At 42.2% G+C, this 27,207-nt stretch overlaps 4 protein-coding genes across 5 annotated transcripts; 1 reads left to right on the top strand and 3 right to left on the bottom strand.

The window, feature by feature from the left end:
- Positions 1–1,362: 1,362 nt before the first annotated feature.
- cnot4a (CCR4-NOT transcription complex, subunit 4a) lies at positions 1,363–10,311 on the bottom strand. Of its 2 annotated transcripts, none has more exons than XM_079280500.1 (13): positions 10,106–10,311; positions 8,106–8,345; positions 7,550–7,747; positions 7,274–7,360; positions 6,919–7,020; positions 6,602–6,727; positions 6,386–6,510; positions 6,097–6,303; positions 5,834–5,891; positions 5,482–5,737; positions 4,022–4,525; positions 3,557–3,799; positions 1,363–3,316 (listed from the first exon to the last, which is right to left on the bottom strand). In XM_079280500.1, exons 2-13 carry the CDS (start codon positions 8,277–8,279, stop codon positions 2,985–2,987), a joined length of 2,412 nt encoding a protein of 803 aa, XP_079136626.1. In that variant the 5' UTR covers positions 8,280–8,345; positions 10,106–10,311; the 3' UTR covers positions 1,363–2,984. The 2 variants fall into 2 exon arrangements, with proteins under 2 accessions (XP_079136626.1, XP_079136627.1); XM_079280501.1 differs by having other exon boundaries at positions 3,566–3,799.
- A 530-nt stretch (positions 10,312–10,841) lies between these two features.
- LOC306783540 (uncharacterized protein) lies at positions 10,842–15,650 on the bottom strand (the record flags this gene model as incomplete). The annotated part of the gene is made up of 18 exons (XM_079277248.1): positions 15,545–15,650; positions 15,312–15,426; positions 15,044–15,218; positions 14,849–14,960; positions 14,413–14,519; positions 13,905–14,031; positions 13,665–13,785; positions 13,388–13,473; positions 13,093–13,223; positions 12,951–13,010; positions 12,803–12,866; positions 12,613–12,707; positions 12,379–12,507; positions 11,937–12,051; positions 11,715–11,852; positions 11,385–11,551; positions 11,215–11,297; positions 10,842–11,034 (listed from the first exon to the last, which is right to left on the bottom strand). The coding sequence occupies exons 1-18, from the start codon at positions 15,621–15,623 to the stop codon at positions 10,842–10,844; spliced, it is 2,097 nt and encodes a 698-aa protein (XP_079133374.1). The 5' UTR covers positions 15,624–15,650.
- A 1,263-nt stretch (positions 15,651–16,913) lies between these two features.
- LOC306783029 (interleukin-17 receptor A) lies at positions 16,914–19,935 on the bottom strand (the record flags this gene model as incomplete). Its single annotated transcript, XM_079276558.1, has 9 exons — positions 19,867–19,935; positions 19,572–19,690; positions 19,361–19,487; positions 18,901–18,948; positions 18,628–18,785; positions 18,418–18,492; positions 18,260–18,329; positions 17,242–18,142; positions 16,914–16,941 (listed from the first exon to the last, which is right to left on the bottom strand). The coding sequence occupies exons 1-9, from the start codon at positions 19,922–19,924 to the stop codon at positions 16,914–16,916; spliced, it is 1,584 nt and encodes a 527-aa protein (XP_079132684.1). The 5' UTR covers positions 19,925–19,935.
- Positions 19,936–22,212: 2,277 nt separating this feature from the next.
- tnni4b.1 (troponin I4b, tandem duplicate 1) lies at positions 22,213–25,316 on the top strand. The gene is made up of 8 exons (XM_079266171.1): positions 22,213–22,438; positions 23,724–23,756; positions 23,983–24,024; positions 24,138–24,269; positions 24,352–24,441; positions 24,528–24,698; positions 24,780–24,870; positions 24,971–25,316. The coding sequence occupies exons 4-7, from the start codon at positions 24,165–24,167 to the stop codon at positions 24,864–24,866; spliced, it is 453 nt and encodes a 150-aa protein (XP_079122297.1). The 5' UTR covers positions 22,213–22,438; positions 23,724–23,756; positions 23,983–24,024; positions 24,138–24,164; the 3' UTR covers positions 24,867–24,870; positions 24,971–25,316.
- Positions 25,317–27,207: the final 1,891 nt, after the last annotated feature.

Here is a 27,207-nt window from a genome sequence, read left to right as displayed (position 1 = left end):
CACCTGGAGCCTAAAACTAGAGGGGTCTGAAACCAGAGTGGGGCTGACACTATGGGCCAGAAACCAGAGAGCCTGAAACCAGGGGGGGCTGAAACAAGAGGAAAGCTGATACTAACAGGACTGAAACCAGAGAGCCTGAAACCAGAGGGGGCTGAAACCAGAGGAAAGCTGATACGAGCAGGACTGAAACCAGAGAGCCTGAAACCAGAGGGGGCTGAAACCAGAGGAAAGCTGATACTAGCAGGACTGAAACCAGAGAGCCTGAAACCAGAGGGGCTGAAACTAGAGGGCCTGACACTAGAGGGGAATTAAACTAGAGGGGCCTGAAACTAGAAGGACTGAAACCAGAGGGGCTGAAACTAGAGGGCCTGATGCTAGAGGGGCCTGAAACTAGAGGGGGCTGACACTAGGGGCTGACACTAGAGGTGAATTAAACTAGAGGGCCTGACACTAGAGGGGGCTGACACTACAGGGGGCTGACACTAGAGGGCCTGACACTAGAGGGGGCTGACACTAGAGGGGGCTGACACTAGAGGGGGCTGAAACCAGAACACAAGGGCCAAACTAGAGGGGGCAGTTCCGAGTTGTCTATTTTGCCCACATGCCGAGCTACACCAAAGCCAGAGTCGAAAAACATTAACAAATAGCATATTGGTCAGACAAGACTAAATGATTACTTTGAAAAATAACCTGCAGATTACTCAATAATGAAAATAATTTTAAATTGCAGCCCGAAACGAGTATGTTTGGATTGGCTTCCTGGGAACTGCAAAGACGAAGATAAATACATTTTAAACCATGTGCATATTGAGTCAGCTGATTGAGCTATCCAACAGTAGAAATAGTGAGGCCACTGTACGAGTATCAACTGTGCTCATCCCTGCGTCTGCCAGAAGACCTAGAGCACAAAAAAAGAAGTGTGTGCTGCAGGTATCTACTGCTGCATTGGCCTGAGAGAGTGCAGAGCGGCAAAACGCACACATGCTCGGCTCCCACTGAAGAGACAAACATAATATGGTGCTGAACAATGGGACAACACCTCGTTCTTACGTGCATCAGTGTTGCATTTAATCAGTTAATGTGCTAAATAAACCCTTAAAAATGTAGGTATTGTTATTTTGTGTGAATAATCATGTAGATTTGAGAAACTAGCATTGTGTGTGTGTGCTCGACTGCAGCGCTTCATCACTGACAGAAAGTCCTCTGCCCCCTAGTGGAAGCCATCGGAAGCAGGAGTGATTTATAGTGACCTTCCTGAGGGGTTTTACAAAGTATGGTGGTAAGTACTTTAAAGTTTTAATATTTATACGTGCACATTTGAATCAGGGTGCTGAGAACACAACAGCAGACAAACACCAGCTCTGAGTTTTCAGTTTTATTTAAGGTTCATTTTTCCAGACCTGCAGAGGACAGTTCACTTCCTTTTAAGCGCCTCGATTTTGTTTTAGTTTCCCCCCCCCCGCGCAACATCATGTTAAAACCCACTGTAGGACTCTGTGTTGGCTTCTCCTGGATGAGTTTGTTCATTTTTGTGAAATACTGTTAAATAGGGAACAGCAGGAGGGGCGGGGTTGGGTAAGAGGGAGAGAAAGAGAGAGAGCGAATATGGATCAGAATTAAGACTTCAAAAAAAGAAGAAAGGCGGTGGTCGGAGAGGTCGATCTCGAATCCTAAAGGCTGAAAGCTCCTTAAATCACTACTACAGTACGTGGTATGGTCTTGCAGCACCTTACTTTGGGACATACACTCGCATACAGTCGCTGAAGTCACATACAATATTGCATATTCTTTTCAGCAATCGTTGACTCCTCCCATCACTCCTTCCTCTCATCTGTCCGTGTTAAGGCCTCGTTTAAGCCCTCGTGGGTCGAACAAAGGGACTTGTTCACCCTGTTGCTACCCTCTTAGTATTTGTTTTTGACATGTCCTCGTCCATCATGGTCTCATCTACGTTGTGGCTGTCCATGTTAGGGCTAGCTACTGTAGGTACCACACAGTGGCACTGTGAGTAAGAGTCTAACCCTAGTGCTCAGGATGTGTGCCACGATCTCCCAAAGCCCCGGCGCCCCGCGGTTAGGCAGTGCTCTATCCTCTGATACAGAGGTTCAGCAAAATTTCCCCCTCCAGCAGGACGGGGCCAGTGGGAGCCCTCCTCTAACGGGAATGTGGGCCAAGCGGCCTCTGGAGCAGGCTGTCTGTGTCCCTACCTAACAGGGAGCCCGTGCATAGCCTGTGCCCTCAACTCCCCTGTGCCATCTGCATTCACTCTCTAATAACCAAATCTCAGCTTCTTTTTTTTTTTTACATTTTCTTTTTTAAAACCACTCTCAAAAAAAAAAAGAAAAGCTAAGTGCCAACCCCCCCCCCCCCTTTTTTCTCTCCGTCTCTCACCTCGCCGTCTTATCAACTTGGCTGTGAGGGTGAACCGCTTCAGTCTCCTGTTAACGTGGGGAGGATGAGGGTCTTTGGGGCAAAGCTTCTAGAGCAGATTCACAGCTTGCTTCATTCCTCGAAAACTTAATCGTGACTTCAACTCTCAAAAACACAAATGTTGTTCATGCTTAATCATTTAGTTACTTTTTAAAAAAGGTCTCCCCTTCAGCTAACTTTGTTTCTTTCGTCAGTTTGTGGAGTTACGTCTCGCGTCACCGCTGGGCACTGGATGCCGTACTGTTTCTCGTGCTCTCCGATAACAGTGAGCTACACAATGAATCCCATGTTACGCCCAGAACTAGGTCTAATGAGTGGTGATGGTAGTAGCGGGTAAAAGGGTACCGATAACTTGTGTGCCACAAACAAAAAAACAAATAGGCCAAAAAGGAAGGAGGAAGAGAAAAAGAAGAAAGCATGTTTGTTACTTTGTTAATCATTTTTCATACTCTGCAGATTGGTGTGTATTGCATTGGGGGAGGGGGGGGGGGTACAGGATGAGTGGGTATAAAGTGGTAGTGGGGGAATGGATGGGTGTCTGCTGTAGTCTGTGTTCAGTGGCGGTCCACAGCAGCACTCTGTAGCAGCTCTGTGGCGGGCTGTCCCAGGGGTCTGAAAGCGGTCTGGAAACCGGGGGGAGGGGAGTGGAACTGGCTGGCGGGGTTGGCTGAGGGGGGGGGCATGTAGGGAGCCCAGCCGCCGGCGGCTCTGTGGTGGAGGGGGAGGTGGGCGTCGAGGAGGCCGCTGTGGAGGGGCTGGGGAGGAGTGGACGCCGCTGAGCTCGACGGGCCGTCCATCTCTGTGAGCGCCTGCAGGGACTTGAGCCAGTGTGGAGGGTTGTCGTCCTGGAGACAGTCTAAACTGTTGCCTGCTGAGGCCGGGATGCCTGGGGGGGGGGGGGGGGGGGAGACATTTTAACACAACAGCACCGTAAACACATAATGTGAAGATAATTTTGCTTTGACGACATAATGTGGCCTTCTGGTACTGAAAGTTACTTTGACTCATTCAAAACAATTGTGATTTTCAGAACTCAGTTAAAGAAGATCAAGTCAACAACATTGTAAATAGAGCTGAAAGGATTCACCTATTAATGAACTTTAAAATAAAAAAAGCTTCACTTTACAATTTCTACCTGTGATGATAGCAGGGTCCATCCAACTGGCTGTGCCGTCCCAGCTCAGGCTGTGTGAGATGCCTGCTGGCCCTATCGGTCCACCGATGTGGTTAACACTGTTGGAGGATGAGGAGGATGACGAGGAAGAGGAGTTTGGGAGGCCCCCGAAATTGATATTTATGTTGGGCAGGAGAGCTCTGAGGCCGTCCTGCCACTCTTTCACATTTAATCCGTCTATAGAGCCACTATTTTCTGCAGGAGGAGAAGAAGAAGAAAACAGGTACGTCAGTTCATCAGGTGCTTTGATCACCGACTAGTGGTCAGTTGCAGAACTGCACCGACCAGCATTCCCTGTGTAAGGTCAACAAACGCTACACAAAACAAGTATCACACATCACACAGTGTGACTTTAAATAACACCATTACACCAGGCATCTGATCAGAGAAAGGTGCGGCGGCCCAGATGTCAGGTACCTGAGATGGGGATCCCTCCCAGCCCTGTGTTGTGCTGAAGGGGCAGATTCAGGTCCAGGAAATTACTGTGTGAGGCAGCACTGGCTGAGTGGTTCAAGTGTGTGAGGTTATTTCGCGTCGGTACGCCCATCCAGGGGTGTCTGGCGGCTGGCAGCTGCTGACTGGCCTGGCTGTTCTGGCTGCCCGGGAAACTGAAGGAGCTGTAGATGGCTCTGTGGTGGAGCTGGGGGAGGCGTGGCAGGCCGCTGGGGAAGTGGTGAGAGGCGCCGGGGTTCGGGTTGAGAGGAGGCAAGCCGAGGCCGTGGTTGCTCCCGCCGTGGGAGAGGAGCCCCGGGGAAAAGGGGCTCTGATCCTGCACCGACAGCTCCTTCTCTATCAGGTCGGCCAGGGCCTTGCGAGTGACGTCGAAAGGATCGAAGCCCAGATCGTCGTCCTGCTGTTTGCTGGACGAGCCGAAGCCGAAGGCCGCCTGCCAGTCTGTGGAAGAAGACACTGGTATTGTGTCTGCGAGGACAGAAGAGAGACACGTTACTGGAGCTGTCCTCCAAGTCAACTCTTTCAATCTGGCTAGGAGTGTGTTCACATTATATTACATGTGCGTAGTCTCTTAAACTCGCAACTGCAGCAAAGTAACGCTGCATCTACGGTAGTCTGTGACTGTAAGACACACGGCTCAACAAGCAGACACACGTCAGCGAATACATGATGAGAATATTTAGTGATGTATTTATTTGCCCTCGTCCGTTTCACACTGCCGGAGTTACAGCTGAAAGAATAAGGCTAAAACACATTCATTTAACAGAATACACACATAATTATAGTCAGATCTATCCTGCTCTAGATAGGCAGTGATATTATAAATCTATTGATTAACACATTCACACAGATTCATTGCAAGCAGTCTATTTTTTTCATGTAGTTTGACTTTAACTTCTTCGTATTTGTGTAATATTATCGACCGATCAATGAACCGGGCTTCGATTGGTCAGAAAGCGCTGCTTTCATACGAGTTGATCTCTGATCTCATAACCTCATCTTTATCTCCAGAGCAGGTTAGGTGTTCAGCGTAAGAAGTGAACCTCCGTCTTAGGACTGAAAACCCAGCGTGAACCCTGAAGTTACCTCGCTGAACCCAGATCGTGCTTCATAGTAAAGGCCTCAGATCAACTCCTTCCATTCTTACCTTTCACAATAAAAGCCCTAGACACACTAACTGTTCACAAGAGGGAACTCAAGTTCACTGAGCGGACTCTGCTCTCGGTCAATAGGATCCTGGCAGTTTTAATTAAATTGGCTTTACAATCTGTACAGTATACGGCAGCCTCTTTCCTCGGATCATTGCACCGCTAAAGGAACCAGTGTGGGTTGAAGGTCAACGCACGGCTTGAATATTAAGACAAAAAGCACAACCAATCAAGCACTAAAGACATGCAAAAGGATTAATCAGATCTCCATTGTACCTGATGTGAAGAGGCTCTGTGGTTCGGGGGTCATGGGCCAGTCAGAATTGCTGCGGGGGGAACTGGGGAAGGGGGGCAGGCCAGCGGGGAGAGGGTTAGGATGTCTGAAGTTACTGTTGTCTGAAAAGAGCGACTGGGACTCAGCTGCCGCTCCCTCGAAGGGTGAACGGGCTGTGAGGTCTGACATGCTGATGGGCACCACGAGGCTGGGCTTGGTTAAACCAGGGGGAGGAGAAGGGGAGTCACTGGTGGGTATCTGGAACAAAAGAGAGAGAGGGGGGAGGCATTTGTGAAGTTGTCCTGGATCACATTCATCTATATGGAAATAAAAACGGGAGATGAGGCTTTTCACCTGTAGTAAAGTCTCTCCATTGACCATACCGATCGACTCTGGAGGTTTGTCACTGGGACTGCAGGTAAACAAGTGACACATTTAAATACATGTTCAAAGGTATGATGCGCAAAAATGTTTGAATGCTGTGTTTACAAACAGCGACCAACAATGTGACTACATATTATTCCTTTAACAAAAAGAAAGCTTTAAAAAAAATATATGAATAAAAGCATTTTGTTCAGGATACGTTGGTGCCATCGTCCAGGAGGAGTCTACATTACCTGTTGCTGTCACAGTTAGAGGAGAAGGGGGACAATGCAGAATGCTGACCAAGACCCAGATCTGTTTCTAGCCCATCTGAAGCCATAGCTTCTTGGTCTAGATAGTCTAGCAGCGGAGGAGACTTGCGGTCCTCTGAAAGCCCGTTGGCCAGTTTGCTGTGTCCTGACAGCGTCGGCCACCCATCTTTACCGTTGGTGCTGTTGGCTCTGTTACAAAACAGCAGAACAATCGAGCTCAGCACAAGTGGACGTAATAAGAGACAGATAGACGAAAACAAAAAACACCAACCTCTGTGTGGAGTTGGATTTACTCTTTGACTTCTCTGTTCCACATGCTGGAGGTTGTAGAAAGCTAGGGTTAATTTTATAGAGGTCTTGGAGGAGTTTCTGCTCATACTCTTGATGTTTCCCTGCCTAGAAAACGAATGGCACAACATGAGTCAGCATTAATCATTTTGTTAATGAACTATTTAATTCACATTTCAGAAAGAGAACAATATTTTACCTGCATTTCCTCTTTAGTAAAGCTAGCTGCTTCATCCCCCAGCTCATGTAGATACATACAATCAGGTTTGGGACACTGCATACTTTTAAGGAAGTAACTGCAGTACTTTGTTGTGCCTAAAGAAGCCTGTGACAGAGAGAGCAAAGAGAAGCGATGGTTAGAGCTTTCTTTCAAGGACTTTTAGTTTAATGGTACTATTTTACATTGCAGGTTGTTTAATAAAAGGATGTTTATGTCTTACAGAGAGGAAGGCGTGGCTTCTTTATGCAAATCAAACTAATCATAGTCACATAGACACGCAGCTGTTAACTTCTCACCTTGAGGGTTCTGCCATCAACAACCACATTGTTCACACACTGTATTGCTCTTAAAGCATCTTCAGAGCGGATGTAAGTGACATAAGCGCTGGCACTGGGCCCCTGAAAAAAACAGACAATAAGGTCAACACATCTACTGTAGCTGCAATTCTGTTACAGTGAGGAGAAAAACTAAATCATATGAAACTAAAAAGAAACAAATATTGGTATATGCAAAAAAGAAGAAGCCCAAAACACACAGAAAAGCTATGTTTACAAAAATACCTGTGATGTGTAGACAAGGCTTAAGTTCTAATAATGTTTAAAAACATATCAATTGTGAGAACATCCCGTCATCTTTGATCCATCCTCTCACCTGTGAACCTGCGTAGGATGTGCTGTTGTTGATGACCACTTTATGTATTTTCCCAAACCTCCCAAAATACTCTGGTCGTTTTAGGACCTGTGGGCAAAATACAAAAAATATATATATTTGAATATCACTTATCACAAAGTTTTGGGTGCACTGTGATCTCATCTACACAATATTCAACACAAGCTTTACTCTTGAGGCTTCAGAGGGAGGTTTTACTGAAAGACATTTAAAATGTGCATTCAAATAATTCAGTATCAGTAGAGACACTGTACTCACCTCCGGGTCGGCGAGTCGCTGTGAGAGCCCCACGACGAACACCAGGTTTCTCTGGACTACTCTGACACTGGCCAGGTGCTTTCGGTTTTCTGTCACCTTCTGCTTCTTCTCGTTCTGTTTCTGCTTCTTTTCGTTCTTTATCCTTTGGATCTCCTCCTGTGAGAGAGGCTTGTACACCGCGGGGTCCTCTGGGTACGGCTACACAAAAACACAAAGACGATGATGGTGATATCCACCACTTGTTGTATAAATGATGTGGCTTTTCTAAAGGATAGTGGGTAATGGAGAACTTCAGTTGTAAATATGGTAGTTCAACAGGCAACACTAGCCACACTGCTGAGGCTGTCAATTGTAAATGATGAGCTGATGTCTTAACAAAGAGATGTACTTCATAATGGTGAATCAAAAGATTTTCTCCCCCCTATATTAGCCTTGGGACACTCAACATCCTCATCCCTTCTGTCTGTCAGGACAGAAAAATCCCCCTTCAGTTGTGATGAGTTTCTCTGCCATCGTGTCCATGTCGTCATCATCATCATCATCATCATCTCCTCACCTTTCTGCAGGCGGGGCAGAGGCCGTTCTCATCTGTGCGGATGCGATGCCAACAGAAGCGGCAGATCTGATAGCCGCAGGTGCAGGGGAAGAAGTTGACGTCATCAATCTCCAGCGGCTCCATGCACAGAGGGCACTCCATGGGGTCGTCCTTCAATTCAGGGCTGTGGGACATCCTATGGTGTGGAGAAGGGGGGGGGGGGGGTGGGGGGAGTGCTGAAGCTGGCCACAGAGCACAGGGCTGAGAAAACATAAAAAAAGTGGAGTTTAAGAGCTCCATCATGACATGATTTAAAACGACATCAACTGAACCACTCATTTCTACTAACTGAACTTGATGCAGGATTGTGTAGACTCTAAAACTGACTAAATCAAACTGAGCACAACATTAAACATTTCCAGCAGCAAAGGAAACACTCACTCTGTTAGGTCCAGCTAGCTAAACTACTGCAATACCTAATATTTTACTTTAATGATGAAACTTTTTAGGGAGGTGTTGATTCAACGGCATGGTCCTTGTGGAAGTTGTTGGTGCTGGTGAACTGCACTGTGCTTTAGGCGGAGATGTTTCTAATGTTTGGGCTTCTGCATTTAATTACATACCGGTAACTGGTATGTACTGGTATGTAGCAGTTACATACCGGTAACTGCTTTCAGTCCATTTCAGAGCTGAAACAATTAAGCGTTCGACAGAAAGGAAAATATTGCTGATTAATTAATCTCTTTAAGTAGCAATCCCAAAGACTTTTATTTAAATAAATATCTATCGCCAAAGTGGGTAACACAATGGTGATTAAGCCTGTGATATACGACATATACGTACAGTATTACATACTGGGTGTATGTGGTGCAACACATTTTCTGTACGCACAATGCCTATAAATATGATGATAACGTTGAATCAAGGCCTTTCTAAAACAGTTTCAAGAAGAACTGAATGTTATAACCTCCATGGAAGATTGAGTTATCGCAGAAGTTTGTGATTGCATTAGTTAAAGCTCAATGTGTCTGATAAAGAGACAACTGACGGCATTTCTCAGAAATCTAGTAAAACACAGCTGTCATCGTGTTGAAGTGATAATTAGGATGTTGTGGTATCTTTCGGGGGTTGACAAAAGTATTCCCCTCCTCATAAGGGAAATGCAACAAACTGCGTTTATTTACAACCTTTCCTTGGTAGTAGTTAGACGTCAGCTTAGTTTCCGCGTGACAACACTGCTACCAGCAGGTGAACTCATGACAAACCCAGATGTATCAAACCTGACAGTGTAAAGTTTAATCTAACGCTGCCAGAAAAATGCCCAACATTTAAAATACTTGGCAGCATTTTGCAGACGGATTAACACGTACAGGAGTGGTTCTGCTGCTTCACTCGCAGATATCAGCTGATTAATAAAGTCGTGTATGAAATACCTGACGTTGGTTAAGGTTAGCAGGGCTGGTAACTTTAGCTGCTCTGCCTACTGGATTTTACATTATGACAGATGTTATTTGACTAACGTTAGGCTAAGCTAACATTAGCCGCGAATTGGTAAAAGAAGCCGGTCTACCTAATAACACGTATTCAGGAGTATTTGTAGGTAACATCACAACATCGAAATATACAGAGGTAATTATTTACTTGATATTAGCATTAAACGATTAAAGATATGGATGCCACAACGGTACGCCTTCTCCTACATATAAACTGACAGCTTGCTTTTATGCTAACCGCTAGCATCAACGTAGCTAGCATGCTACATTCTCATCAGATGTACGGGGTTTTGATGACAAGCTTACGTCGCGGCCTACACAAGCTAACGCTGAACTGGGAGCAAGTTGTTGGCACTATAAACAACTGACATTGCTCTCACGACATTTAGATTACCTGGACAGCGATCCAATAAGCCCGAGAACACTCCAGCGGAAGACTGAAAAATCGTAACGTACAGAACTGTCTTTTATTTATTAAGAGAACGGAAGCTGGCTAGCCCAACTAGCAACTTGGCTAACGTTACTTACCCTGTCCGTATTTAGCTTTAGGATTCCACTCCAAGGGAGTCACACCAAATTGGGCGGGGACTGCGAGCCAATGTGTCTGAAATGTCCAAATTTCTATAACCGGTCACTTAAGATAACCGTCGTTTTGTTGTTCTGTTGTGATTAAAAGGCTATAGAGATGTTTTGCCCCTCTCTTTTCTTAGTATTGTGGAGACAATTTACGCTCAAACCACCATCTTAGCTAGCATTAAAGTAGGGAGGAGGGAGCTGGGCAAGTGTTCAGAGCGACTGAGTCTGCGCAGATGAACAGATGCTTTGTGGGAAATACAGTTCTCGGTGACGTTGAGCTGGGACCAGGGACACATTTCCTACAAACTTGTACTTATTTCAATTATTTACACACACAAAAATGCATTTATGAGAGAAATATTGATCAGTTTATAAAATATGTCGGATTGTCAGTAGTTAAATCAAATAAGTAATCCAACAGTACAATAAGTAGTTAAAATGAACTACCCCTTGAACACCATGTCAAATTCCTTGTATGTGCAACCTTTGTAATTTGTTTGAGTATTTTACACCAAAAAAGGATTTAAATTTGAATATAATGGTTTCAGTGAAACCCTGTCATCTTCTAACATTCATTGACACAGTCAGTATTTCACATGATGGTTTCTCTCAATTGTAAGGCCAAAATTAACAAACCAATACGTAATAAATTTTCACACATTTCTTCCAAACGTATTTGAAAATATTTTTAATTTATCCACATGAAGCTGGGTTTGAGCCAATCCTGACGGACTTTGTTGGGATCCACAGAGTCTGAGGTGAGCGTAGGGGCGATGGGGTGCGATGATGCCAGGGACAACCGTGCAGCCAGGAGGCCCATCCGAACACAGCTATCCGTGTCTCTCCGCTGGAGAATCCCAGTCATTAAAGCACCTGCGAGGCTGCAGACAGAGCGGGGATGAGTGCCGGTATGTTTGAATGTTGTTGAGTCAAAATTGTATTGTAAGTGAGAGAAAGTGTGACAGTAACAGGAAGAGGTCATGAGAATTGAAAAGTGGGTAAAACTGAAGCAGAGAAATAAGAATAGGGACGAGAAAGGAGGTCAAGTAAGTTTTTAGCACCTATCTCCTGCTCCAGACACATTCATTGTCTCCTCTGCTGTCACGGTCAGTGCTGGGTAGTGGACAGCACAAAGCTGCCTCCTCTGCAATCACATGTGCAATAAACATCTGCACTTTCACTGTCATAGTAATCATCATCTTTATCAGTTTTAGATGCAAGTTGTCCTAACCCTCTTCTGTTTTCTTGGCTGCAGGTTGACAGAGCCTGCGTCATGCTCTCCGCACACCAGCACTCCACCAGCCCCCAGAGTCACCACCAGACAGTGGACGTGCTCCAGCAGGGGGCGTGAGAGAGCCACGGCAACACTCAGCACCTCTTCGAGAGACCTCGGAAGCACTGCCACCCAACAAGACAAAACCACATCCTCAATCACTGACACACCATTTGCATTGTTTTTGACAAGAACTTTATCTCCAACAACTGTATGTGTGAATATGTGTTTGAGATGAGGGAGTAAAGAAAAAGAAGATTAAGATGCACATTAAGGAATGAAGTTTACCTTCAGGAGTTGGGAAACCCAGTGTTTTGTTCATGGTGCACAACTCTGCCAGGTTTGGAGATGAATAGGACAGAGACTTCCAGGCGTCTGACAGGAAAGGCTTGGAAGCCTTTTCTGAATCCGTTGGCTCATACCAAACTGTGACACATTGATTGTGTTGTATTGAAATCAGTGAAAGCTTCTGATCGCATACATTCATAGTGACCATCTCCATATGCTTACCATTGATGTTGTGTTTTCTGGCAATGGAGCAAACATAGTCGATGGTGGAAACGGGAATGTTTCCATCGAGACACACAAGAGTGGCTGATGAAAGCTGCTTCTCAAACTGTGACACCTACAAAAATATATTTTATAATAATAAAGAAATATCAATCAAGTAAGTAAACTTTATTTCTAACAAAGACGTGCAGCAAGAATGTTAGGGAATGGTAAAATATATTTAAAAAATAAAACAAAAGGAATAAAACTATGATTAATCTCATTGTCGAATAATCTGCAGCTTAAATTGTTGATTTGTCATATCTGGCAGCCTATAAATCCTCAGAAAACACAACAAAAATGCCCATCTCGCTTTCCCAAAGTCCAAATGTAAATGTAGGTTTGAATGTGGTATGAAATCCTGGGCTAGCCTTGCTAAAGGACAAGTAACTTTGTCACTTACATACTGCTCTGTGATCTGCTGATGAATGTCCATGTCTCCCAATCCAAGACTCAGTTCTCCGCTCTCAGTGATAACAGCGCAGTAAATTGCTGTGTTTTGCTCTTCTAGCCTGAGCACACCACTTGTGTCCTGAGAGAAATAAGAAAAAAAGCCAAGAACTTAACATTTACATTTTTAATTCTAAAAGGGATTGTAATCATGTTTAATAATAAACAACTGTTCATTTTCACAAACCATATGTTTGCAATAGTTCAACACTGCTTCGCTGTGTGAATCAGCTCCAGTAGCTGAGATGAACAAGGGACGACGGCCTAACCGACTCAGAGAGTCTGGAAGGAAAGCACCAAAGATGTGAGCGTGAGATAATCAGCTTTGAAGTACTGTTGAACACAATGCGCATCTACATTATCAGATGAAAACACACCAGCAATGTTCCGTCCTACACCACCAAATGACTGATAGACACTTCCTGAGTTGGTCCGTCCAAACTGAAAGAGACACGTTTTCTCAGAATTAACCAACAATAATTTGCCCTTACATGATCTGCAGTAGTTTTGATGAAGCAAACTTACATGAAGTGTTCTCGTCTTTCCTTTTGCAATGAAATCAATGTTAATTCCCCCTATGACAACCTGTAAAAGAACAGCATTGTGGGTACTGTATTTTGCAAATCATAAATGACTAAACAAGTGCATTGTATGCGTTTTTACTCACAATATCTGAGTCTGATGAGTGTTTTCCATGATGATGAGTCTGGCCTCTGGACTTTCTCTCAGTCATTTGTTTCGACAGTGCGCAGGCTATTTGACTGCCAACTTTAGCATTGTTATAAATAAGAGCAATATCTAAGAAGATAACAGGTTAAGGGCATTTTAGTTGTGATATACTGCACTTTAACATTGTCTGGCCGATGAGAAAACAACTTTCTCGATCTTCTTTACGCCTCTTCCTTTCCAAAGAATGTGACATCTTCTCTGCTTGATGGTGATTCTGATTTTTAGAAGGATACTGGCCTGAAGGGACTTTCCCTCAGTCAGCTCATTGACCATTTGAAGAATGAATGGCGTCACATCTCTTCCTGTTATACCTTTAGCACTGAGTAAATAAAAAAAAGGGAAGAGAAAGTTATAATCTATCCAGCTGAGATAAACAGTCGATTTGATTCATTTTGTCATGACCATGAAGAGATCCAGACAGGAATTTTCCTCTGATGATATTGAGCTCGTATCTCAGGTGTTGAGAAAACAAAAAGACAACAGATTACGAGCCACGCAGAACCTCTGTACCTCGCCTCTGCTACTGCAGCCTGTATGGCTTCCTCTATCAGCTGGCCGGCTGCTGCATGCTCCTCTGGGATGGGCACCGCTAACAGGATGCCACTTTGGAGATCCAGAGACAGAGTGCTCGCTGAATGACGCAAAAAAGAAAAACAGATCCACATTCATAAGGGAAAAATAAGTGTTGGTAAATATTCAATCTTGACCTTGGTGTGTTCAGGGTCCAGGATATAAAATGTAGATATATACCAATGAGCGCTGCAGCTTCCTCAGGGTTGCCGACTTGGCATGGAGAAGTGAATCCGCTTTGTGGAGAGAAGAAGGCTGGGAAATTCTTTGACGCTCCATAAGTGGCCACACAGACACCCTGCGTCTCCTAATAAAGGATACAATAACGGTCAGCTTTATTCTAGCAATTAAATAAGTTTGTACCAACGAAACAGATCCACTTTCTTCTCTCTTTCCTTCTTCTGATCATATTGACTGTTAATTATTTTTTCATTTCTGTTGAAGGCGATCTATATCTTGGTCTCATACACACACGCACAAACACACCATGTCCACCACAACTTGCACTGATGCCATAAAAACAAAAACAGGAAATAACCTATGGTTTAGAAATTCTACAACTAAAGTCACTACAAGCTAATAAGTTAAATAAAGCAGAGCATATTTGGTTGATTACAGTACAAACTCAAACATGAAAACACAGTACCAGCATTATTGTACAGTGACAACATTATCTCAATATTCTCACAAGGAACTCCAGGGTGCGACCGATGTCCAGAATAGACTTGACACCAGCGGAGATGACTGCAATGGGAGTCCTGCCGAGCTCTGTCAAATCTGCACTGATGTCCAGACCTGGAGGAAAAAACATTTACTCAGTTGTGACTGACGGTAAGCCTTCACACAACTGGTTGACATGAGTCTAACTGATTCCTCTTGACATACCAATAAGACAAACTTACTGTCCTGACACCATTGGTGTCACACATGGAGGAGTTCCTCAGGGTGAAATATCCCGTTACTTTTATATAATGTCTGGATCATAAGTGCACCCTCATCTCATTTCATGGTCTTCCTGGTTATCAAATCCAGCTGACACACATGTGAAAGGAGTATGTTGTCATGGTTTGTTAAGAGTAATTAGTTAGTGTCAGTATGTGTAAAGTATCTATAAGTCTGCTTACTGTTCTCTCCATCTCTGTGAACTCCTCCGATGCCCCCTGTGACAAACACAGGGATGCCAGCTCGATGTGCTGCTATCATCGTGGCTGACACCGTCGTTCCCCCAGAGAGACCCTGAGTGAATAGGACAGCAAACAAAAAGTGACAGACTCAGGTAGTTTTGAGATTATTTTCAGAGGAGCGTGTTGTGGTCTCACTTTGCTCATGACGTAGGGCAGATCACGGTGGGACACTTTCAGGGAGCTCTTGCAGAGGGCGAGATGTTCAAGTTCCTCTGACGACAGACCAACATGGACTTCACCCTCGATCACTCCGACCGTGGCTGGCGTAGCTCCTTCAGCCCTCACAATGGCCTCCACCTGCTTCGCTGTGCTGCATTACAACATTAATGGCATTCATAATCAGTGAATTAAAGCAACTTTTAGCTGCAGGTATTAAAGTGGACTGACACTTAAAATGGGGTACCTCAGGTTGTGTGGATAGGGCATGCCATGTGTGATAATAGTGCTCTCCAGTGCAACCACTGGCTTGTTTTCTGCCAGCGCCTCAGATACAGATGGATGAACTCTGAAGATGCTGCCTGAGAGAAGAGGTGCCATTTACATTCATAAATCATCATTATTACTGTCAATCTGTTATGCAATGTGCGTACATTATACTTTTAAGTGTTGAGAGATATAATGAGAGGGTGCATTTACCACTTTTGCACAATCTGCTTTGAAAAGTTGTGATTCCTCTTCTCAGGATGAGTGCAGAGGCTCTCTGCAGCATCCTCATTCTGTTCGGATTTTAAGGGAAACCCTGGAAACATTTCTATTTTAGTTTTTGAATCTAACAGAGAAAAACTGTGTCCGCTGATTCTTGTATACCAACATATGCCATTCAAGTTCCTTTGACTGTTGGACTTATGTCCTTTTTTAAAGATAGATTTTGTTTTTCGACTTTGTTTGACTAAAAAGTTTAAGAGTGCGACTGGACATCGAGAGAAAGGAACAGTTACTTGATTAATTGGTTGATTATGGTTAAACACTGATGGAAAATAAGTGCACACACGTGTTCATTCCAACATACATTAAAAGATTACAGTCCCACATTAAACTACAAAAACAACGCCTCGATCAAAGCTTCATTTTCACTGTTCTTCAGAATGAATCACAAACAAGTACGCACTGTTATTCCTAAATTCACCTCACGTAGACTCCGTTATTTGATAGAAAACAATTCATATATACAGTGTGTCAACCCGAATTCTCATGTAGACCCCATCTTAAAGAAAGGGCTGTATAGGTCGCACACATTTTGCTTGTCAAAATCAAACCAATGAACAATATTACCTCAGCTACTTGAAGGGACAATATAGGCTGCCAGGTTGCATCACACTCTGCAGTGTGTTCTCTGTCACTGCAAGGCTCAAGTCCAATTCAGCCATTGTGAAGATTTTCTTTGCTCCAGTTAGTTGGGACAAATTCCGACCAACCCCCCCACCCCCCCGTTTTGGGGCCACACTCTGAAATCTACACCCAAATTCCAGTGCATGGCTCAGTAGTATCGTGATCTTTTTTCCCCTCTTCACTGCATTTATGCACTAAACGTGAAATGTATCACATTGTCAGAACATAACATTTCAGTCAATACTTTACCAATGATTTTGTGCCACAATTGCACATTTAACAGTGTTTTTAATGTAGTATCTCATCAATAACACGAAGAGGATCAGAGACTCATCAACAGACATTTAAAATTACAATGAAAACATCTGAAAGCTTCAATCTGAAGGTGTTCTCAATTTTCACTCATTGCTGCTCACATGCTCTATGCAAGAGGAGGGAGACCATTTACCCGTGCTACAAATACTGACTATTTAATCAAAACGTCCATGCTTTGCAAAATTAAAAAGTCCATAGCACACGACATTCAATCAGCTCATTACAATAAAAAACAGTGTCCTACAAACAGGGTATTTGGTGCTTACCTTCTCCCGTGCAACTAAAATGCAGGAAACTTTGCCCAGAAGGGTGAACTTTGACCTAAACTCTGTTTACACAGCCCAAAAGCATCAACCGCCGATCACTGTGGTCTAAACCGGATTTGTCTCCTGAGAGAAAGAAAGACATATTTAACAAAAAATACAAGATGCTAACATACTGGAGAACTTTTATGAAAACAATTACAGATGCACAGAAAATATAAAGGAAATAAACCATTGATGAAACGATGAAGGTGTCCAAAACGTTCACTGTTAAAAAAGTCTACAGAGATTCATTCAATTTGTCCATTGCTCAACTGAAACATTTGAAACTCTTCAGTGACGTAAAGTCCTGTTTTGTCTCCAGTGAAATCCCTTTCTTGTGAATTAACATGACTGGTGACTTGGGTTGAGTCGGGCACGCAATACGTCATGAGGTTTATGGTTGTTTTTGCATCGTCGTGGATCTCAACTGAGGTCTTTGAGCTTCCCAGTAATTCCTCTTCAAACCACTGTGGACGCTCCAGCTGGTATGCATGGAAAGCCTCTATGGCATCCCGCAGGGCTCTACCTGAGGGACAGTGATAGTACTCGTCCTCTGAAAGCCCCTCAATGAGATTCACTCTGCCGGGCTCGTGCTTCTCAGTGTTCAGGATTCTGAAAAAGAGCTCCTCAAACTGTTTCATCAGCTTGTATCGCACTGTAATGTTGAAAGGTGAAGGAACATCTTCTTCGCAGCAAACCTCATCAAAGTAAGCCACTATGTATTTTTGAAATGATGCAGATCGGACAAAATGGGGGACCATGAGGCTGAGGGCCGGACTGAGCATGTCCCCTACAGGTGAGCAGGCGTCCTCTCTCAGGAAAACCTGTTTGTCACCACACATGGCTCTCCATTTGGCTTGTACCCCTCGTGAGCACAGGATCAGTATCTTATCTGAAGAGCTTTCTATTTGGTCTCTGTGCCAGTCCAACCACTGGATGCTTCCCAGCACTCCCAGTCTTGTCGAGTCCAGCAGATCCAGGACCACTTCAGTACCACATTTGGACACCAGAAAGGCACAGAGCTTGAGGACAATGTTTTTGTATAAAGGGTGGTCGAGGGAGTAGATGACGAGGACTCTTTTTCTGTTATGCACTTTGAAACCTTCTGGTTGCTGTTTGGCAGCAGATGAGGATGTGTTCACAGGATCTGAGGGAAAGGTCAGGACTGTGCATTTATAAGAAGGCAAACCTTTCTGACAGGCTCTCCACAGTAGATAAGCAAGACAACCTCCAATGACAAGCAGCCCCACCGTCGCCTTTATAATTAAAGTTCGTGGTGGATAATCTAAAAAAAAAGGGGACAAAATGTGAATTTAAATGTTATCATGCCTGTGTTATATATTATGTGCACTGTATTTTTACAAATATATCATACTGCAGAGATGTCAAAAATCATACTTACATGGACATAAATCTATTATTTTCTCGAAGCGCCGACAGTCATTCTTGCATCGAACAAAAAACGGCTGAATCTTAGAAAGAAGCAGAGTAAGGTGAGCTTTTAATGTTAAATCTTTGTCAACTGTCAGGGATGAGACAATCAATTTAAATTAAACTCACCATTACCAGCATTTCACAATGTGAAAGCTGCCACCAATCAAACTCAAAGGACACATTCAGCGATGCTCTGTTGTCCTATGGATGAAGGAAATGACAATGATACAGTATCATGTGTGCAAAACAAGCAGAAAATCATATGATGTTAGACTCACAACATAGTTCTTCAACCATCATCATTGAGCATATAAGTGAGAAATACAGTGTAATTACCTGTGAGACATTCTTTGAGCAATGGAAACCATGACTCTGGATGGAGACTCGGTATCTCTCTGAATACTGAGCTGCCTCAAAACCGACAACAATCGAAAACTTTCTACGTTCCTTATTAAGAGACACAGCCGCAGTCACATGAGGAGTCCACAGACTACCTGAAATAACAAATCATGCAGACCACAATACTTAGATGGTCCTGGATTTAAATACAACAGTTATTGTAAATAGAGTATATCGCGACAGCCCCAATGTACAAAATGTAAAAGTTACCATTTTCCAGACACATTCGGGCCTTTTGGATTCTGCTGTCATCACATCCTGGCCATGACAGTAAATATTAGAGATGATTAGAGCATTTTACACTTTGGTTTGGACACTTTAAGAAGCTCTTCAGATGCAAACAAATTTTTTTTACATTTACATTTCCAAGGGGTGACAAAGTGTGATAAATGTGAAAGAAAAGTGATAGTTTTGGTAAAAGAATCATTGTCACAATATTAAATTGATCTTCTTTTGTTTCTGTTGTTACTAGTTCCTGATTCAAGAGCACAAATCTTTGAACATTGCTTATTTTAATCGCGGTAATGACACCTGACGTTTTCTCTCGTAAGCATGTAATTACAAACCAACAAAGAATCAATATAACTTTTAACCTTGTATGTACAGCAAACATATAACAAATGTCTCCCTGCTTCTTCATGCAGCTTTCTGGGATCTGGAGGTAACTCACCTGGGATGGAAATGCGCTTACTTATCATGTACCGGTAGTCTCGAATCTCAGCTTCTGGCAGATTAAAAACAGACACCGTATATGTATGGCGAGGCTCTACTACGACTCCGTCCAAGGAAAAGGTACTCTGATAAAGAAAAACAAATCTGTAAAGGCTGCTGTGCCACTTTCACAGCAATAGTTAGGCAAGTCTTTCACAAACGTATCTTACCTTCCTGTACGTTGGATTAGGCTGTTGGCTGAGGTTGTAAGAAAACTGCACACACATACTTTGATTTGTACTTTCATCCAGAATTTTTATCTCTGATCCACAAAGGGCGATTGCACTTCCTGTAAATAGAAGAGAATGTTTATTTTATATCAATGATTGAATCTGATGCCTGATTTTCTATTCACCTTTGATGAAAGACTGTTTGGTTTAAAACTTGTATTTGATGCATTTTAAATTGTGAGCTACAATGTGGTCTTTATTTGGTCCCAGAACAGCAGACTTCAGCAACACTTACCATCCCCCTTTATTCTCCAGGTCATATTCACAACAGGAACAGGTCCATGTTCGTCCATCCAGACACCGAAATTCACAGAATCCCATTCTGGGCCAATCGGAGCATGTTCTCGAAGTACGATCGTGCGTTCGTTTGAGCAGTTATCTGCCATTTAGAGAACGGTGAACAGCATATATTAGTGGTTAAGTGTGTGGGCAGATGGATCACATACATGGCAAATTAAAATCTCAAATTAAAATATTTTCCTGTACAAATCATCCCCCATCCTATGAATAAAACCAAATGTATGTTTTAGGAATTAAAACAAAGTATGTGTATTTTATTGTACTGATTTGATAAGTAAGATACTTACTAAGTTTGCAGTGCTCAAGACCCTGGGACAAAAACAAAAGATATGTTGTAATGGCTTGATGAATTAAGGATCGCAAATTCCCCTCAGTTTACTTTTTATTAGATTGCTTGTATTTATTTTTTGAATAGATTTAATCCTCACCAGTTGGTTGCAGTCTGGACGCTTGTCCAGAATCCTCAGAGAAGACGACACTGGGAGTCCAGCAGTCAAAGAAAAACAGAAAAGAGGAACATGGATCATTCTGGCGTAGCGCCACAACACATGTGGAAAAGCTTTAAAAACGATAACAAGCACAATAATGAACTCCATTTAGAGAGATGGTTCAATGAAAAACACAGAGAAAGGCTCAGTGTGATCCGATTTCAACTATTCGTGTCGTGTTTATCAGGTGCTGACACAGGAAGAACAGGAAGAACACTCTTATTTAATGTGGCTTGTGGTTTCCATTTGCTTCCGTTGCAGATGCTGAAAATATTTCTCTCTCAATCTTACACAGAATTATGTGAAAAATACAAGTTAAGTTTGTACTCATTGCAGTGTGTATGTACACGGTAGATTGATGCCAACTGCAAACCAATATGTCAAACTATAAAACAGTCACTAGGTGGTAGCAGTGACCACATTTACAAAAGGTTAAATTCTTGCTTAAACACTTTAACGCTCATAAACAGGAAATGAGGCGGCAAAGAGACATGCAGCAAAGGTCTTAAACTGGAGAGGCCACCAGGGTACCTCTTAAAGCACATTTTAATATCCAGCCTGACCTCACAAAAATAAATATACAAATACCAGAACATCTCGGTCCAACACATGAAGGACCACCAAACCTTCAGCTATTCATGGTTTGTTTAATGGGATGCATTCTACGGGACAAAATGTGTCCGTGGTCATGTGATAATTCCTGTTGCTTTGTCTCAGTGTTGCCACGTCTGACCAGAATAGACTGCAGCGGTTGCATTTGATCTCTGCTCAGTGTGACAGTTGTGTCTCGGCCATTGTGATTCAGTCGCCATGATAGCACCTTGATCCAAATGTAACATGACTTTTATTCAGTACAGCTGAGTTGGTTGTGATGTGTTCAGGATTTAGCATTTATAAGCAGCAGACACATATAATGTTGAGGTGATCAGAAGAACATTTTTTGACAATTACAACTTCTCCTTTAAAACTCTTCGAAGCATCCATATGGGTATATAATGTTAGAAAATGATATGTGTCAGCCTGTAATGTTTTTGTTTTGACTAGTTTTCCTTTCATTTATGATGTATGCTCTATATTGTGCTTTGAATAGAAACAGTGAATATAATTGATGTTGTTTTGTCTGCTTTTCTTTCCTATGTCTTCCTATGCTGAATGGGACATATACTGATGTTTATTAATGCGTGTTGTCCCTGATAAATGAAGGATTAAAGTAAAATTAAGTTGTTGTTTTTTCTTACATACAAGCAATCTAAGACATATTCCGGTTCGCAAACTTGCTTGTCTCAAATTGTCTCCAAAAAATTTTTTAATAAAAAAAAACTAAAAAAGATGACACCCCATATACATGATGGAATTTAACAAATTGTCTTCAGCCTCACCTGCACTTTGTGTGTTTAATGCTATATTGGTTAATGTTAGCGTACCAACACAGTAAACTAAGATCGTGAACATGGTAAACATGAATACATTCTCAACATTAGCTTGTTAGCACACTGATTTTAGCATTTAGCTCCAAGCACCACAGTGCAGTACAGCCTCACATGTTACATGTGGCTGTAGACTTCTAGCTGTAACATGAAACCTGTGAATAAAGCTTCAAGTTCAACTGAATAAATTACAAGCTATCATGTTTTTAAAGCTTACTTTAAAAGGCACCTTTAAAACTATTGGTCTATGATGTTAAGTCTTTGCCAGAACACCCCATGACACAAATCAAAAAAATAAAAAAAACTCGCTCAGTGTGCCTGATATCTCCAGAGAGTCAGCTGTCACTTAGCTGAGGGACGTGTGAGTTGTGCCCTTGTGCAACGCTGTCGCATGCGATAAATGTCACGGGTTAAGGGCAAATCAAAAAGGGTTGCCCTGTGATGCAACTATTGTCAGGTGGACTGGGGGTCTATTTTAGCGAGCCATTCACATGAGACTTTGAAAACGTAAATCTTTCACAAATAATCACAAAGTGCTTTTTCTTTTCCTGACTCAGTCCTGTCGCTGCCCTCTCTGATTCTCATCTTCAAGGTACGTTTCATATTAAGTGATCAACCGTTGCTATTTATCAAAAGAATATAAAAGTCAATCAGATTTGTCATAGACATTACAGGGGGCTCTTTAACCCGACATTGCACGATTAACTTCTTGTCCGGCTGTGACAGCAGCCCAGCTATCTAAGCCTCAAGAGCCATTTACAGCCACGTTTGTGTAAAGTCGAGTCCGGCTTTAATTTAGAAAGTGATGAAGACTGCATATCAGCATGCTCCTGACACATCTAATGTGGCTGGTATTTATGTGAGGGAATCCCTGCTATGTCGCCACTTTTGTCAAGGTCTCACAGGAACTTTTCAAACACAGCTTTCCAGCTTTCGCTCCTATGACATCTCAAGCTTCTTGAAGATCTTTTGATCCCCGTCACCTGAGGCTTGTGCTGCCTGCCAAAGTATTGCCGGCTGGTAACGGCAGGCATGAGCCGTCGTTGTGGACGAAAAGCTGCTGTGATAAGTGATGATGGCTCGCTCTTATGAAGTGGCAATCTCCTGGGTGGAGGGGCAAGGCTGCAGGCTTCTTGTAATTGTCGGCTTGGCTCATTTATCTGGACTTTCGTACCCTGTCAGACTGGCTTAATTTAAATTGGATATATTACTGTGTTGTGTCAGATGCATTGACATGCTTTCATCCTTCTTTAACACCTACATCTATTTATTTATATATAATGCTGTTGTTCAACTCATTAAAAATAGGAAGTATTGCAGTTTTAAAGCTAATGCCACAAAGAGAAGGTCAAATTAATTGAGAGACGGTGGAGGAGATGGCTCACTTTATGCTTGGACGATAGATATATCCAAATTCAAGAGTAAAATAAAAAAATGAGCCGAGTTGTGGATCCTAAAGGATTGGGATTGAGAACTGTTTTATCTCCACAGGTCTGATGTTGTTTGTCTCTTGGCTACCAAAACTTTCTCTGGCACCATCAAGGCCACAGCAGCTGCTGGGAGCAGCAAAGCATGGTGGCAATGTGGCTAAATATAGCCGAGCAGCAGGCTCCTTGTCAGCTCTTTTATAACAATAGAAAGGATTATCTTGTCCTGCAGGGACACTAAAATGTATGACAGCCCCTGAGGACAATTAGACGAATTAGATGTATTAAACTGTGAACTATTTGGATTAATCAATGACATTAACACTACTGAGACTCTGATAAATGCTCATAATGATCATCTGTGTAATCTGCAATACTATGTGGAGTAGTGTCAAAAATACAAGCAATGCAATAAAAAAGAGTGAATACACCTTTGTTTCTGCTCCCAAGGAACCATAAACTGCAGACATGTCTGAGGGGTGAGTATTGATCTAGAGCGAGCCACAATGACGTACATCATTTCTATATTAAATAATAACACATTTGTATAACTCCTGTCTACGTTTCTTGTCACGTGTTGATGAAGACCGGTAAGTCAACATTGTTTCTTTCCCAATCATGAATAAATGAATGATTGATTAATGCATTCATGAAAATCTCTTCTGATGACTCTATTTGATGTATAAAAGTATTCTTATCTTTCTCACAGAAAAAGCCAAAATATTCAGCAACACGCCGACTGTATTTGAAGGTAGGTCTTGCAGACCTTTAGGCCGGGTCCGAACAGTAGTTAACGGTACGCCACTTGTGCTAAAGACCACTTTGGTTTTCATCCAGGCTTATTAACGCCTTACTATCTTACAGTCCAAACTGCTGAAGAAGGCAGCTTCTATGCTGGTGTCTGAAAGGGAAGATAAGAAACTTGAGAAGGAAAGAGTTGTGAATGAGTCCTTCCCTCCGCTGACGCTGTCAGGTCTGTCAGTCCAGGAGCTCAAGGTAATACTGACAGAGCACATCAAGCTGATTCGGTCATTAATATCATTCTACAACATCTTGACGGTTTTCTTTTTCTTTACAGGACCTTTGCAAAGAAATAACTAATAAGATTGATGTTGTAGACGGAGTTCGTTATGATATAGAGGTTAAGGTAGACAAAAATCAGACAGAGGTACAGTGAAACTGAATCCCACAAAAAAAAACTCTTCATATATTTACTGACCTATCGGGATGTTGAAGTGTGTGTTTGTTGCACAGATCCAGTCACTAATTCAGAAGATCTCTGGCCTGAAAGGGACAAAGAGGCCCAACTTGAAGAAGGTGAAGAAAACTACAGACGACATGCTGGGTGCGTGCTCCGACAACTCCAAGCTCATGAAGGCTGATTTCAAGGCCAAACTCAAGACAGTGAAGAAGGAGGAAGAAAAGGTAAAGCTGGTAACGCTGCAACATCCGTCCACAAAATGAGAAACTGCATTAATAAGTGGATTCCATCTTTTATCTTTGCAGAAGGACGAAGTGACTGACTGGCGCAAGAACGTGGAGGCCATGTCTGGCATGGAGGGCAGGAAGAAGAAGTTTAATACAACACAATAAGAAGGTGCCATGTTACTAACACGTCATCTTTCCTAATGTAAAGCTTAAGGTTGAAATGTTTTTTTAAAATATATATGTAATCCCTGTGTTTGTCTTTATTTCAGAATCATTTTCAAAATTCAAGGAAGAAGTTTTCATTTCAGGATGAAATTAAACTGGTTTTGTAAAGAGTGCTTTTCAACCACAGGGACTCGTAATATATTAAATAAATGCACTATTTAGATTACACAGTATTAAAATAAGTTTTACCTGGATTTAATGAATGTAAAAATACCACAGTACGCCATGGATGTAATCATATAACTTGTATAGTACACTGTTCCCTTTGCATATTGAAATTGTGTAAAGAATAGACTGATTATCTTTATGAGTTTGTCTTTTAAAGTGCACTATTTGTATCACGCAGATGTTTGTAAAACCTGTGCTGCTGATTAAACGACCGTAACAATTTCACTGCTTAGTGTCTTTGGTTTGTTCAAATTTCCAGATTTAATGTTTTGTTTCCGATCTATCCAATAACAGAGATAGTGATGTTATTGGATAGATCGATTCTCTACTTTTTTCCCCTCAAAAAAAGGGGGGGGGGGTATACAGTGCAGAATTATACAGTACAGTATAGCTGTCAGGACAGAGGAGGCTATTTCAGTTGTCCACTCACAGGAGGCGACAGGAGCCTTCAATTTGGCAAGTTTTCTTCTTGTCATTAAGAGACAGCCACCGCTCACCTCAACAGGTTTTCTGCAGAGATTTAAAAAAAAGGGTATGTTGATTTTTAGGTTGTGCGGCTTAAGAAAATATAAGACGATTAGACAAGTTCACCTGTTGCATCATCTGGAAGAACAGCTGGAACCTTATGATGCTGATGTAAAACTCTAGCATGCAAATTGACTGTAAAATATTTAATAGACTTTGATCTTCAAGAGAACAAAACAAGACTTTTATATCTACTTGTTATGAAATATGCATTTAATGCAAAGGCACATTTAGTCCATCATCCATTTAATCTTTGAATTCACTCATCAAGTAATGACGTCCACTGCAGACAGGTAAGTTAGCTATGCTATTAGTGCAGATAAACTCAAGACAATCTACACTAAGATACAAAACAAAATGTATTTTTGTATCACCGTTGCTGCTAAAAACTTTTCTCAACTGCTTTTTTGTAGAAAAAAATCAAAGATCTCTGCATCTCGCAGACTGGCCCTCAAGGTATTGTCTTCTCTGCCTTTACTACAACTTACAACAATTCACCGCAAATACAACTTAATGACACCATCCACAAGTTCACAAAATAAAAGTGATCTGTGCCCCAAAGTTAATCATTACGTTTTAAGTTCTCAACAAAGCTTCATTCTATTCATTTTCAATGTTTTACTCTCTATTTTGATGATGCATTTGTAAATTGGCATGAACAAAGCAATGTCACACAGTTGATGAGGCCACTAGAAACACAGATATGTTATATGGGGGTTCAATAATACTAGATGCCTATAGATGGACGTCTTGACGTAGTCCAGATTCAAACTTGGACTGTAAATGAAGGAGCCGAACAAAAGAATAATGCCTCTAGCTTGTTTTCTTGCTTCTGTTTGAGTCCTTAACAGCTTTATCCAAACTCCCCCGATCTGACCCTGGTCAAATGTGAATGTGTGACTCCGACCCAGCATGCAACCAGTGGGTCAGTGGATAATGTCTCTTTAAATTCTCACTGTCACTTCCACCAACAGGTGTTGTCAAAATAACACAAGATGCCAAATGTATGGGCCCATAAATGAAGTTGTATTACCCCCTTTGCTGTATGATACTGTGGGGATGCTGTGTGCAACAGTAAATGTCACTGTTGGTGGACAGACAGGCTTTTATTCTGGTCATTGTGGATTACAGTAAACTTGGTGTGGTGTGCATGTCAAAGTGTTGATCTGAGTTGTGTAAATAAGGATACACCTCTCAGCGTGCAGCAGCAAGTTTAAAACAATTACTAAGAGTTCATTTATAATCTGTGAAGTGTTCATTCACAGGAGTGTCTTATCTTCACTTTGTTTTTGGATATCATTAAGATTCACAGCAAGTTGAACATTGTCAGTTTACATGCCTGTGGATTATCTGGCCATTCAACTTCTTTGTCACCTATGCAGAGGCTCTTGTCAGTTATGTTAACACGACCACCGATGCTGCCCTTTGAAACTTTGCTAATGACACAAGTGCTTTTATAGTTACAGTCCTTTTTAAAGATGCATTCTGTAACAATGCATATAAAACAGCAAACCGAAGTCTGCACTTAACCTATTATTCAATTTAGTTGTAATATGTATTTAAATTGTAAACTGTACTAGGGCAAAAC

This window comes from Melanostigma gelatinosum (genome assembly GCF_949748355.1).
Source record: "Melanostigma gelatinosum genome assembly, chromosome: 1".
Lineage (NCBI taxonomy): Eukaryota > Metazoa > Chordata > Actinopteri > Perciformes > Zoarcidae > Melanostigma > Melanostigma gelatinosum.
The sequence above is the reverse complement of the archived record's forward strand: the minus strand, read 5'-3'. Positions and strand labels throughout refer to the sequence as shown.